Source organism: Anopheles moucheti, chromosome 2 (assembly GCF_943734755.1).
Source record: "Anopheles moucheti chromosome 2, idAnoMoucSN_F20_07, whole genome shotgun sequence".
Taxonomy (NCBI): Eukaryota; Metazoa; Arthropoda; class Insecta; order Diptera; family Culicidae; genus Anopheles; species Anopheles moucheti.
In genome coordinates this window covers 15,920,293-15,932,993 of record NC_069140.1, presented here as the reverse complement: position 1 = coordinate 15,932,993, position 12,701 = coordinate 15,920,293, and the positions used below count along the sequence as shown (strand labels likewise).

Sequence of the window (12,701 nt, the reverse complement as noted above, 5' to 3'; positions counted from 1 at the left end):
TACTTACGTTAAAGGCGCAACAATGACACTAAATAGTTTTTGTAGTACTAAAATGTTTACGATTTATTCAGTTGCATGCTGATATAGACGATTTATTCTTCAGTTGAATAAAATATGTCATCGTTTGAATTTGAGTATGACCGATAGAGGAACCGTAGTGCATACTCTACGATTGCCAAAACAAGGGTCAGTTTGGACGAAAATGACCAAATTCCAACAAATGGAAAACGATGGCGAGCAAATAAAAAGGTTTGTTTTTGGCAGTAAATCCAGAAACGGTGCCTCGTACGTAGGGGAAAAGTTAGAAATTCTCATACCGGAGGTAAGTTTCTCACGGGAAACACTAGACGCGGTCACTAGTCGATTTTGTTTGGAGTTGGGCTGACGCTTGCGTCCCACCAAGAAGTGTCAAACCATGAATTCCTAATCTCGTTCGCATACACATTGTATTCAAGTAGAAACGATTTATCATTTTACAGCTTCCACTGCCGGGATATTCGTTCTACACTTGGCCTTCCGCACCGGTGCTTGCCTGGTTTCTTTGGGAAAGACGACATTCACTGATCAACAAGCGAGTACTGGAAATAGGAGCCGGTACAGCGTTGCCGGGTCTGCTGGCAGCAAAGTGTGGAGCTCACGTAACACTCAGCGACTGTAGTACGCTACCGAAAACCTTAGAACACATACAACGTTGCTGCAGACTGAACAATCTAGTGCCCGGGCCTGGAAAGGACATCGAGGTGATCGGGCTTACGTGGGGCCTGTTTCTGGATCAAGTACTACAGCTTGGACCGTTGGACCTGATACTCGGTTCGGACGTATTTTACGATCCATCAGTATTTGAAGACATTCTGGTGACGGTTTCATTCATACTCGAGGCAAATCCAGGAGCCAAATTCATCTGCACCTACCAGGAAAGGAGTGCTGACTGGTGCATAGAGAATTTGCTGAAAAAGTGGGATTTGGTGTGTTCCGTGATAAGCTTAGACAATCTCAGTGAGGATCTCGGCGTTGATCCACAGGAGTTGATGGGCAACCATACCGTGCATTTGCTAGAAATAGTTCGAAAACCAATCGGATAAACAATTCCTCCGGTGCATCTGTAGACTGTAACTGTTACGGCTATGTCTTCCACCACTGCTGCTGCCAGTACCATCGCCCGAGGCGTGCAAAAATTGTTCGTTGGCAATCTGCCGTGGACAGTCAGCACGAAGGAGCTTAAAACGTACTTCTCCAAGTATGGTCATGTCCAGTCGACGAACGTAATCTATGACAAGACGACTGGAATCAGTCGGGGTTATGGGTTTATCGTGTTCAGCACGCGCGAGGGCTTCACTAGCGCCACCAACAACCGGTTACACGTGCTTGAGGGACGTGTGCTGGACTTACAACCTGCCTCTTCTTAATAATAAGCGTAGGAATAGTTACATTTCGGAGGTTATTAGTCCGTTAATCGTCTGAAGACATCCAATGTAATCGAACGGATGATTTCATTGAATAGAATCTTTATTTAGCCTTACAAAACTAATCGCAGTCAGCGTGTGATTTAATCCGAATCCATTAATGCATCTGTTTCCTTTATACCCATCTTATCCTCGTATTCCTCTTCTGTGATTCTTTTCTTTTTCACCTGCTTTAACAGCCGTATATCGTTGGCTAGTTCTTCTAGCTCTTCCTGTGAAAATTTAGCTCGTTTCTTTTTCACCGGAACTGCGTCACCCGCCTCGATGGCGGCCTTTCGTGTTTGTTTCTTTTCTCTCCGTTTCTTGCGGATTTCTTTGCGTTCTTCGCGCTCCTTATTGGCCAGCTCCCAGGGAACAGACTTCTTTTTAATAAGTTTCTTTTTGCCCTTCCATTCGCCCGTTTCGGCGTACGTTTTCAGCTTGTTCTCGAACGACGCTTGCTTTTGCTTATCCTTGTAAACGAGCGTGAATACGTCCACAGTCTGCTCCGGGCCAAGGAAGGATTCCTTGAAATGGGGTTTCATTTCGGGCATGCGGGGTAACTGCAGTAGTCCGTAACTTGTCGCTACTCGACCGAGATCCAGATCCTTCAATCGTAGGATTAAATTACACTCGTGCTTACTGTATGCCTGCACGTGCGACACAAACGCTCGGTTAGCTTTGTCAAACGTAGCACGATCGGTCTTCTGAAGTTGATGCAACGTTTCTAACGTTACTGCCAATTTTCCCTCGGGTAGCTCCAAATCTAATTGTTTTAGGGAAACTTTTTGATTGCGTGTTAGAAAGTCTACGTACGCGTCTTCCGTGGGAAGCAGCATAATGAGCGCATTTCCTTCCGATCCTTGGCGTGCAGTGCGGCCGACACGATGAACAAACGCTGCTGCATTTGATGGCGGTTCCCACTGGAGTACCCAGTCCACTTCGGGTATATCGACACCTCGGGCAAGTACATCAGTGCAAAGTAACAACGCGCTGCCCGCTTCGCGAAACGACTTCAGTATTCGAAAACGCTCCGTTCGCATCTTTCCGTGCAAGGCCAAGACTTGCATGGACGGAACGAGCTGCGCTAAAGCGATGGACCAGTACTCAACGCAAGCACATGTGGGAAAGAATATCATAGCCTTCTTGATGCTCTGGGTGTTTATAAACTCCAGTAAAGCAACCAGCCTTTGTTCAGGCTCTACGACAATGTAATAGTTTTGCAACAATTTCGGCGTGCTGGTGGTTGCTTTTTCGCGTACACTGACCAACACGGGATTACGCAAACCTGCGCGCATCAAATCTTTTACCTCCTTGGTTTGTGTGGCCGAAAACAGGCCGGTCCGGCGCTGCCGTGGAAGATAGGCTAGAATGGTGTTGATTGTCGCCTCGAACCCCATATCAAGCAAACGATCCGCTTCGTCTAGCACGAGCAGCTCTAAACTCTTCACTTTTGCAGCCAGACTCAGGTCTCCTTTGCGCTCGAACAGATCCTGCAGTCGGCCAGGGGTGGCTACGAGTATGTTGGCACCTTCCTTCAAGATCGCGAGTACATCTTCTTCAACGGCATTTCCTCCGATGAGCATCTTCTGCCGAAAGCAGCTCAGCTCCTCGTGGCAGAGGAACTCGGACAGGACGTCGTGTATCTGGGTGGCCAGTTCGCGTGTGGGTGAAACAATAATAGCTCCGATTTCGTGCTTTTTCCATGCCTCGTTGCGTTTTCTTTTGAGTAGCAGTTCTAACAAGGGCACGAGAAAAGCTAGCGTTTTTCCGGAACCTGTGACCGCTTCGGCAGCGACGTCTTTGTAACCCAAGAGCAGTGGAATGGTGGCAGCCTAGAAGATCAAGAAATATACCGTTTTCACCGTGTGTTGCGAACCATTCTTTCACGCTAATACCTGAACTGGTGTCATCTTCTCAAAGCCAAGTCCCGCAATCACTTCGAGCACCGGCTCACTTAGTGGTGTGGACAAATCTGTCCATTTTACACTTGGTCGAGGCATTTTCTGCGCTGCCGCACTTTTTGAATTTTAGTAACAATCCGGACGAAAATAATAACACATTTGTGATTCCGCTCAGCACATGTCCATATTTACATCAGACGCCGCATTTGACAGCTACCTATGCGGGACTGTCTGACGTTTCCCAACCCGCTGGAAGTACAAGCAACTTTGCGGTGAAACAATTGTTTACCTAAGCTTTTGCGGCTTGTTCTGGCGAGCGAAGCTAAATTCACGGGGCAGTGAAAGAAATTCCAGGGAAACCGTCCAACGTTTGCACCACAGTGAAACGAAAATGGCACAGAAACGCGCTTCAAACGGAGCACGGTTGCTGAAGGAAGAAAGCGATTTGATGGTCATACGCCCGCTTGGCGCGGGACAGGAAGTAGGCCGATCTTGTATCATGCTGGAGTTCAAGGGTAAAAAGATCATGCTTGACTGCGGCATCCATCCGGGATTGTCCGGCATGGATGCGCTGCCGTTCGTTGATCTGATCGATGCCGATCAGATCGATCTGCTGTTCATCTCTCACTTCCATCTGGATCACTGTGGCGCATTGCCATGGTTTCTGCAGAAGACCTCATTCAAGGGACGATGCTTTATGACGCACGCCACCAAAGCCATCTACCGGTGGATGCTGTCCGATTACATCAAGGTGAGCAACATTTCCACCGATCAGATGCTCTATACCGAGGCCGACCTGGAAGCCAGCATGGAGAAGATTGAAACGATCAATTTCCACGAGGAACGCGATATTCTGGGCGTACGCTTCTGGGCTTACAATGCGGGTCATGTGCTTGGTGCCGCTATGTTCATGATCGAAATTGCAGGCATCCGAGTGCTGTACACGGGTGACTTTTCTCGGCAGGAAGATCGGCATCTAATGGCGGCAGAAATTCCGGCCATGCGACCGGATGTGCTCATCACCGAGTCGACGTACGGTACGCACATTCACGAGAAGCGAGAGGATCGAGAAAACAGGTTCACTTCGTTGGTGCAAAAAATCGTCACCCAAGGTGGTCGGTGTTTGATTCCGGTGTTTGCGCTGGGCAGAGCGCAGGAGCTGTTGCTCATATTGGATGAATATTGGAGCCAAAATCCGGATCTTCAGGAAATTCCAATTTACTACGCTTCGTCGCTAGCGAAGAAATGTATGGCCGTGTACCAAACGTACATCAATGCCATGAACGATAAGATCCGGCGCCAGATTGCCATCAACAATCCGTTCGTGTTTCGGTACATCTCGAATCTGAAAGGAATCGATCACTTTGACGATGTCGGACCGTGCGTAGTTATGGCATCGCCCGGTATGATGCAGAGCGGATTGTCACGGGAGCTGTTCGAATCGTGGTGTACGGACCCGAAGAATGGTGTCATCATAGCGGGCTACTGTGTGGAGGGCACGCTTGCCAAAACGATCCTCTTTGAGCCGGAAGAAATCACCAGCATGAATGGACAAAAGTTGCCGCTCAACATGTCCGTTGACTACATTTCCTTCTCGGCGCACACGGACTATCAGCAGACGAGCGAGTTTATACGGCTTCTCCAACCCACCCACGTGGTTCTTGTGCACGGTGAACAGAATGAGATGGGCCGGTTGAAATCTGCCCTGATGCGAGAGTACGAGGCCAACCCGAAGGTACAAATCACGTTCCACAATCCGCGCAACACACAACCGGTGGAGCTTTACTTCCGGGGTGAGAAAACGGCCAAAGTAATGGGCACGTTGGCTGTCGGTGAACCGGCCGATTGCCAGCGGCTGAGTGGGGTGTTGGTGAAGCGCGAGTTTAAGTACCACCTGTTGGCTCCGACTGATCTCTCCAAGTACACCGACATGAGCATGTCGATCGTCACACAGAAGCAGAGCATTCATTGGCCTGGATCGCCGGTCGTGTTGAAGCTGCTGCTGGAGCGTGCCGGCGGACCGGGATCCGTCGTTGAACGGGCAGTGGTCGAAGGAAGCACAGCAACGGCCCGATTACGGGTGTGCGATTGTATCGATCTTACGGCCGACGGCAAGATAGTTACGCTCGAATGGCAAGCGACACCGGTGAATGACATGTACGCGGATATGGTGATGGCATGCTTGCTGCAGTGTGACATCGCGGGCAGCAGCGTCATTGGAACTCGGATGTCCAAGGTGGACGAAAAGCATTACCAGGACTGCTTGATCGAAACGTTGCAGGAAATGTTCGGCGAACAGTCGATGGAGAAATTTATCGATTCGGACCGGTTGACAGTGACCGTGCGGGGTAAGCGGATCGTGATCAACTTGCAGACTCATGAGGTCGAATGCGACCAGGACGAGCAGCTGTACCAAACCGTGTACATGACCGTGCGGAAGCTGCGACAAAGCTTGCTATTGTAGATGACGTCTTAGGATAAGCATATGTACTAAAATGTAATGAATATGAATAAAATGCATTTAACGCGTAAAATTAAGATTATTGTCGAAGTAATAAACTTTTGCAGGAAATTTCCTTCACAAGGGACACAGAACACAAGGCAAGGTAATTTATATAAATATATATTATATACTATATATGTATATACGGATCGTACGGGGTATTGCATTCATCGAATATTGTTTTTTTTTTCTTCATTTGCAGTCTGTATAAACAAGGTTGGAGGTGGATTAGCATTGTTGTTCGAGGCAAGGATAAGGTTGCTAAACGTTTGTTTTACATACTAGACAAAAAAAAACCATTTACCCTGCGATCCTCGATCGTTATGGAATAAAAGTTTAGCGCAACACAGAGCTAGTTTTTCCTTCTGCTTTCGGGATGAAACGATGTAAAGAAATGCACTTTGCGCGTATTACCTTGCTGTCTGATAATACTGAACATAGGCTACACACGATAGATAGCTGCCACCTTCTCTAGCGGGGCTCTATTGCATTACAATTCTACTGTCCTAGACCTACACACGCTACAGCCCCACTGACTGACTCCGTTGTAGTTCGAAAGTGTAATAAATAACGTACATAGTAAAACGAAGTAATACGAAAATTAATGTAGTGAAACGCGTTCACAACCAAACACACTAGCTCTAAACGCACACAATACCTGTACAAGTACCAATAATGCTACATTTTGGTAATATCGTTGAATAAAATCTTTGCTTGCAACCCTGCGCGGGGGGAGCGATGAGGTTGGTGGCTCTATCTGATTATTTTATGTTCCTGTGTGTGCCTGTGCGGTTCTTGGCCAAATTCCTACCGGTGCGATCAGTGCGTAAATCGGCTAACTTGAAAGTACTAATTTTCACTCATCATTACGAAGCATTCCAGTCTCTTGGTTCAGTGCATGTTCTGTATTCTTCTAAAGAAACGTACCCATGCTTTTTTACTTCTTAGCGAAATGTTTTGATCAATATCCCCCCTCAAGCTGCCCGGTGCGCCCTTTGGAGCAGCAGCAGCAGGAGGTTTTGCAGAACCAAACAGTGGTACATTACAGTACAAAATAAAGAAGCAATAACTTAACGTAACGAACGTCTACCATCACTGTACACAACCTTTCACCGTAGCTAACCGGTGTATGTCCTCACTTTCGCTTCTTGTATCCTTCTGCGTACAATCAGGAGAACGGATTGCTACGGCGTTTCAGCGAACCAAACTTTTTCTCCGCCTCCAGCAGCATCTTTTCGTTGCGAATCACCTCAAATGGGGCCATCTTTAGCAGCTTCCCGCCAGCAACGCCACCCGTCAGCCGGGTACCATCGGCCGCTCCAATCGCTTCATCCGCCAGTTCGTCCGAAGGGAAGTCCTCGAAACTCATATTGCTGAATCCCATCGCTTTGGAGCTTGATTTGGAGCTTCCCTTCGGTTGTTTGCCCGTTTGGTCATCTTTTCGGCCCTTGGCGATGCTTGCGACACCGCTTTCCAGCACTGCCTTCCGGTAGCCACTAACGTTGGCCTTCATCTTTTGACCAAGCGTACTTGTTGGTTCGTCACTGCGCCCTTGCCCGGTACTGGCACTGCTGCTCTTCTCCTGCAAATGATTATACCTTACCTTTTGCTTTTTGGTCAGAAATCCTTTGGAGGAAACTTTCACAACCGTATCGCTGCTGTTGTCGTCGTAATCGTCCGACTTGAGATTGCGCACGTCGTCGTCGTCCTCGTCATCTGGGCAGAAGTTTACGTAGTTGTTATCTGGCGAAATAGAGGTTACGCTATGCGAAGGGATCTGGCTAAAGTTTACGTAATTGCGCCGTGCGGTCAAGTGCTGCTGTCCGGATACAGCACCTACATGCAGCTGGTTGCTACCGTAGTGGAGATGGTTGGTCATAGCTGCCTGCTGGTTTTGGACAGCAACTGTCGCTGACATAGACGAGCTTAACGGCACTGAAGATGGTGGCGCAGGGAGTATCGGTATAGCCGGTACAGTGGTGCTAGTGTGAGGAATAATGTGGGTCAATGTTACGCCACCGGACTCGAGGGTAACTCGCGAGATTAATGATTCCTGAGGTGCATTTGTAATAGGAGCTTTCGGTGAGTGGGTGACCGTGCTGGCTAACGATGGTGCTGGTTGTACCGTAGGAGAAACCACCAGTTTTGTTGGCAGTGCTGTCACCGTGCCTGGCGAAAGGTTCGATACAACCGGAACCATTGGAGCGATGGGAAACGGTTCCAGTCCGAACAGATCGCGCCGTGCATTGGGGGAAACTTTTTCCCGCTGTGTCGACGATATCGGTTCTACGTTCAAATCGAAAAAGTCGTTACAAGATACAGGATGTACGGGTTCGCAGCTCGTTGCTGTCGGTTTAATCGGTGTAGATGTGATGAAATCATTCGATAGTAGCTCTACCGTTCCAACGGGAGGGCAGTGTTCCGGAATGGAATGTACATCGGGCAGAAATTTTATACCACTGTTTCGCTTTGGCACGAACGGCTTGCGGAAGGGAGCCATCGCAAACGGATCCAATTCTGCGTCCGCTTCATCGTCTTCCTGGACGCTTGGCTGCATTTTAGCGACTATTTCATCTTCTGGCGTGAATGGATCCATCAGGACCTCCTCACCGCTCGTATTATTCTCGGCTGCCGATTCGTAGTCCAGCTCGTCGTCCAACAGAAGTGGCTTTTCGCCCTGAATCATGTCCTCTTCGGCGGAATCATCTTCATCGATGACGCTGTGCTTCGAATCCAAATGTTCCCGCTTCTTTACGCGTACCCTAGTCACTATACGGCTCGTGTTGTCCTCGTTGGTGGTGACGCTTTCGCATTCCGCATGGTAGGCACTTGATCCGCACGTTTTAATACTCTCGCTAATGCAATCATCCACACTTCCCTCACCGCCAAATACTCCCCGGCCGAACGGTTTCCTGCGCGTGGGTTCTTGCGAAGCAACTTTCGCACTGGTTTCGTCTCCATCCGCAAAATCATCATTCGCGCGGAGATCCGATGCTGATCCAATCGAATCATCATCCGAAGCATTACCATTTGTCGGTGCATTCGCCTCTTGCCTATTTACACGATCACTTTTTCGCGCTAAACGACGATCAGTGCCCTTGGTTGCTGTTACGCCGGTGGATGATGATTCTTTGGTCGCTTGAGTCACCTTGCTGCGCAGCTTCTTTACCAGCGGTACGTTTTTCATCTGACTCTTGTCGACCTTATGGTACACGGCTTGCAATTTTTCTGGAATGTTACTCTCTACAAACTGTTTGAAACTGTGTTTCTTTGCACCCCCACCACCGGTACTGCCGCTGTTGTGAATGTGGCCTATCCCCACGAGACCACCAGATCCACCGACCGTGCCACCAACGGCTGCCGATCCGATGGATTCGGAATAAAACTCGGAATCGCTGTCGTCCGACGTGATGTCGTTAGAGTTGAGCTTTTCGTACTTGTTACGATCGTCCAGCGGCAGTTTAATGAAGCTGGGCGATCCCTTTTCCCCGCTGCTAATGAGATCGTCCAGTTTCAGATTCTTTGGTCCAAGTACTGTTTTGTCTATTCCCAGATCCTTGTGGGGATTGCCAATACCCACGACGTCGATGCCATTGTTGCATGGTTCCGTCGGAGTGTTTTCTATCAGACTTTCCTTGCCAGCTCCTCCTTGGCCACTGCCCACAGCGTACCGCCAGCGATCGCTTATCTTGGAAGCAAGCTTCGAAGAGCTACTTTTCTGTTTGAACCGTTTCGGAAGCGTAAACGGTGCGGAACCGAAGGGATCCTCTTCCAGTGTCAGTAAATCCTTCCCGGATAAACCTCCGTTCGTTGCTATCATTCCGGTAGATAGGGCCTGCGAAAGAGATCCACGCTGGGGTCCCCAATACGAGACGCAACGGTCCGACTTCATTTCCTCCGGAGAGGTCACGATAGAGGTTTGGCTACCTTCGAGCCGCAGTTTGTCAAACTCTGCTCCAAACAGTTGATCTTCCGTGAGCGTCGAGATGGGGCTGAACGGCGAAGGATCTCCGAACGGATTCCACGTGGACGATCCGGACAATGGAGAGACTAGCGATTTTTCACTGTTGGAATTGCTCAGCATGTGCTGCTGCGAGTGCGACAGCACCGTTGGCCTCGGCCTAATGGAAACCGTGGTGGTGGAGGTCGACATTGGATCTTGCTCGAATGGGGACAGCAAAGCAGCAGGTGATACAGCTGCTGAAGGTACCGTGAATCTGCAAACACAGAAGAAACATGCATTAAATGTGCCTTTGCCTATCGGTACGCTTTCATACTTAAAACTGTTCGAATCTCCTTCTACCGGGCTTTGTCTCGGTATGGAAGCGGCAAGAAACTTATCGTCAAAATTGGCCACAAACTTATCACATTCTACGATAGCTGCCGGAATGGGCGAAATTACGTTTTTCGGCGAGGGATTCAGTGGTATTGCTGCCAACGTGAGCCCAATCGAAGGTGTACTCGAATTGTGTTGAGTTGGTTTCGGTCTAGATCGCGGTGCTACACTAGTCCCGTGCCCGATGATGTTTGCCGTCGCAACCGCCGACATTACTGTGGTCTGTCTCGAATCGTTCGCCATAGCGGTGGCCGCATCGAACGAGTGCTGCTGGTGCGAACCGCACACGTTCACGCCAACGTTATGCTGATTGGTCGTCGACTGGGGCATCTCAGCACACTGCAACTCCGTATCCGATAAGCGAGCTTGTCTTGCTTTCCCGTGGTACACTCTTCCTTCACACTCGGCTCGCTCAATCATTCCCCATGGTTGGGCTGCTTACCTGGGGAGAAAAGTAGGCGACGCGTTGCATGCGTGAAATCAGTAACACTGCCTGCGTACCGAGCACTAGATACGGTGATGAAACGGGGGATGCAATCATAACTGGACTTTTTGTTTACATTGACCGATAAAGCAAAACCCGTTCGGGTTGGTCTGCGTGGGTGCGCGGATGGGGTGCAAAACAAATGTAGAAGATAGCAGGAGGAACAAACACTAACAATCCAGGCGGCCTGCTTAGGCGATTTCTTCGGTCTATCGCTCGCTTTGCATTTGCACTATTCCGGGAGGACGAGCAGCCACTGGCTCAATGTAAATAACAGCTGCTCTTCTTCCTCTACCATCGCTACGTCAGCGATAAAAAGTACGCAGAATGATGAAATGTATCTGCGGCAAATTGGATACGACTCACCACTAATCTTTCGACCTTCGTAGATGACTGAGTTCGCGGTGACTTTATAGACGGCCCATTCACTTACCTACGCTAGTTGAAGTAGGTGCTTTTTGGGTAATGAAAATGTTTTACGTAGGGCTTGAATCCGAAGTGAACCTACACAGTAAAATGCACTGATATTGGCCACTTTTGGGGGAGAATAGGCACGCGTGTTCTGTTATGCAGCACAGGTATTAAGTACGGTTGTTTAGTTACTGATTCATCTTTGGCAAAGTGTTGTTTGTAATATAATTCCGAGACCACACAAAATTGCACCTCCGATCCCGTAATGTTGTGAAGTTCTTTCCTTGGCAGTTGCTGTCAAACCCGAACAAGCGAGCCGATGCGAAGTCGAAAGTGATTCGAACCAGTGTTTGAAGTTGTAGAAGAAAGTGAAAATGCGCATGAAACTAGGGTTCGCAGTTGTTTTCGATTTGGACCGACGGCAAAAGAATACGTTTCGTTCGTTTTCATCTGTTGTACTCTTTAATTCACATTTCTCTCTGTCGGATCTGTAGCTATTGTTGGCAATGCTTCGTCCAGGCAGCAGAAAACCGGGGAAATCATAATGAGCATCCTGTAGTCATGGGGATGCTCTGTTTTCAACCGAGCGATAAGCATTTCAAGGTCAGGATCGTTGGGATTTATAACTTCGTTCATTACGATAGCGTATGGTCGGATTCTCAACGGGAACAGGGCAAAATATTCTTTACTCGTTAGCTGATCCTTGGTGGCTCGAATACAAGCACTTATCAACGGTTGGACTCGAGCTCGATTTTGATTTGCCAGGTAGGATAGTGCTGCGTAAAAGGATTCACTTATCGTAAGGCAACGCGTTAGGTATTTAAATTCTTTCAATGACTTCAGCGTGTCATAACCTATGTCTTGAATTTTCATCAATTCATCTACGAGAGCGCTGAGGAACTGCGGGTATATCTGTGCGAGGGATTCTATAAGACTGGGACAATAGAATCGAACCGCAAGTTTCCATAGCCTTATCAGGAAGTTGGTTAGCGAGACGTCGTCTTTAAACGCTAGAACGAATGGCTTCAACAGTTGCAGTTTCTCAAGCAAGGATTGTTCTGGAACGGGTTCTATATTAATTTCTCCTAGTCCCGCATCGAGTATTGTGGACATCCTGCTGCTAATTACTTCACAAGTGCAAGTACTTCCGGACGGAATATGTTTGCTAATACTTTTCATGATCGCCAGATCCTTTTCGCAGCTCGGGAGCATTGGAATGGTTTCACTGCAGGTCGGCGGGTTGTTTAGGTCGCCTAATATGCTGGCATTATGGGGAACAAACATCTAAAAACATGATTTCATTATTGAAGCATCTCAAATGTAGCCGTAGGAGTTGGCATATTAGGTACTTACCAGCTTGGAAAGTATTTCGGGATCTGCTTCATCCCACGATTGATCGACGATCGTGCTCAACCGATCTTTCATTCGTAGTTGATAGTTGGTGTCGTGCAAAATGCTGACTGTAAGTTTATTTTGGATTTTGCAGGAACATGCGTATTTGAACTGGAAGTCCATATCCAAGCAAGCAATCCAATAGCAGATAACTGTTTGTCCAATTCTGCTTTGGCTTCGCGCAATTCTTTTGCAAAACGGACTGTTCAGTTTGACAGCTGCTGTCATG

The 12,701-nt window shown here is 48.3% G+C and overlaps 6 protein-coding genes across 6 annotated transcripts; 3 read left to right on the top strand and 3 right to left on the bottom strand.

Moving 5' to 3' along the window:
• The first annotated feature begins 178 nt into the window (after window positions 1–178).
• Window positions 179–1,082, top strand: LOC128309651 (histone-arginine methyltransferase METTL23). Its single transcript, XM_053046088.1, has 2 exons — window positions 179–322; window positions 480–1,082. The coding sequence occupies exons 1-2, from the start codon at window positions 203–205 to the stop codon at window positions 1,080–1,082; spliced, it is 723 nt and encodes a 240-aa protein (XP_052902048.1). The 5' UTR covers window positions 179–202.
• Window positions 1,083–1,124: 42 nt separating this feature from the next.
• Window positions 1,125–1,512, top strand: LOC128309650 (SRA stem-loop-interacting RNA-binding protein, mitochondrial). Its single transcript, XM_053046087.1, has one exon. It carries the CDS (start codon window positions 1,125–1,127, stop codon window positions 1,404–1,406), a length of 282 nt encoding a protein of 93 aa, XP_052902047.1. The 3' UTR covers window positions 1,407–1,512.
• Window positions 1,487–3,528, bottom strand: LOC128309649 (probable ATP-dependent RNA helicase DDX55 homolog). Its single transcript, XM_053046086.1, has 2 exons — window positions 3,341–3,528; window positions 1,487–3,277 (listed from the first exon to the last, which is right to left on the bottom strand). Exons 1-2 carry the CDS (start codon window positions 3,443–3,445, stop codon window positions 1,547–1,549), a joined length of 1,836 nt encoding a protein of 611 aa, XP_052902046.1. The 5' UTR covers window positions 3,446–3,528; the 3' UTR covers window positions 1,487–1,546.
• A 102-nt stretch (window positions 3,529–3,630) lies between these two features.
• Window positions 3,631–5,867, top strand: LOC128296792 (cleavage and polyadenylation specificity factor 73). Its single transcript, XM_053032277.1, has one exon. The coding sequence runs from the start codon at window positions 3,738–3,740 to the stop codon at window positions 5,808–5,810; it is 2,073 nt and encodes a 690-aa protein (XP_052888237.1). The 5' UTR covers window positions 3,631–3,737; the 3' UTR covers window positions 5,811–5,867.
• Window positions 5,868–6,000: 133 nt separating this feature from the next.
• LOC128297309 (uncharacterized) lies at window positions 6,001–11,436 on the bottom strand. The gene is made up of 3 exons (XM_053032933.1): window positions 11,103–11,436; window positions 10,127–10,627; window positions 6,001–10,066 (listed from the first exon to the last, which is right to left on the bottom strand). Exons 2-3 carry the CDS (start codon window positions 10,603–10,605, stop codon window positions 7,018–7,020), a joined length of 3,528 nt encoding a protein of 1,175 aa, XP_052888893.1. The 5' UTR covers window positions 10,606–10,627; window positions 11,103–11,436; the 3' UTR covers window positions 6,001–7,017.
• LOC128297311 (uncharacterized) lies at window positions 11,428–12,641 on the bottom strand. The gene is made up of 2 exons (XM_053032934.1): window positions 12,434–12,641; window positions 11,428–12,364 (listed from the first exon to the last, which is right to left on the bottom strand). Exons 1-2 carry the CDS (start codon window positions 12,593–12,595, stop codon window positions 11,543–11,545), a joined length of 984 nt encoding a protein of 327 aa, XP_052888894.1. The 5' UTR covers window positions 12,596–12,641; the 3' UTR covers window positions 11,428–11,542.
• Window positions 12,642–12,701: the final 60 nt, after the last annotated feature.

Coding starts and splice junctions, on each gene's coding strand:
- LOC128309651 (XM_053046088.1), top strand. CDS start 203: ATGACCAAATTCCAACAAATGGAAAACGATGGCGAGCAAATAAAAAGG. Junction 323..479: donor TAGAAATTCTCATACCGGAG/GTAAGTTTCTCA, acceptor ATCATTTTACAG/CTTCCACTGCCGGGATATTC.
- LOC128309650 (XM_053046087.1), top strand. CDS start 1,125: ATGTCTTCCACCACTGCTGCTGCCAGTACCATCGCCCGAGGCGTGCAA.
- LOC128309649 (XM_053046086.1), bottom strand. CDS start 3,445: ATGCCTCGACCAAGTGTAAAATGGACAGATTTGTCCACACCACTAAGT. Junction 3,278..3,340: donor AGAAGATGACACCAGTTCAG/GTATTAGCGTGA, acceptor TTGATCTTCTAG/GCTGCCACCATTCCACTGCT.
- LOC128296792 (XM_053032277.1), top strand. CDS start 3,738: ATGGCACAGAAACGCGCTTCAAACGGAGCACGGTTGCTGAAGGAAGAA.
- LOC128297309 (XM_053032933.1), bottom strand. CDS start 10,605: ATGATTGAGCGAGCCGAGTGTGAAGGAAGAGTGTACCACGGGAAAGCA. Junction 10,067..10,126: donor GGAGATTCGAACAGTTTTAA/GTATGAAAGCGT, acceptor CTGTGTTTGCAG/ATTCACGGTACCTTCAGCAG.
- LOC128297311 (XM_053032934.1), bottom strand. CDS start 12,595: ATGGACTTCCAGTTCAAATACGCATGTTCCTGCAAAATCCAAAATAAA. Junction 12,365..12,433: donor CCGAAATACTTTCCAAGCTG/GTAAGTACCTAA, acceptor TCATGTTTTTAG/ATGTTTGTTCCCCATAATGC.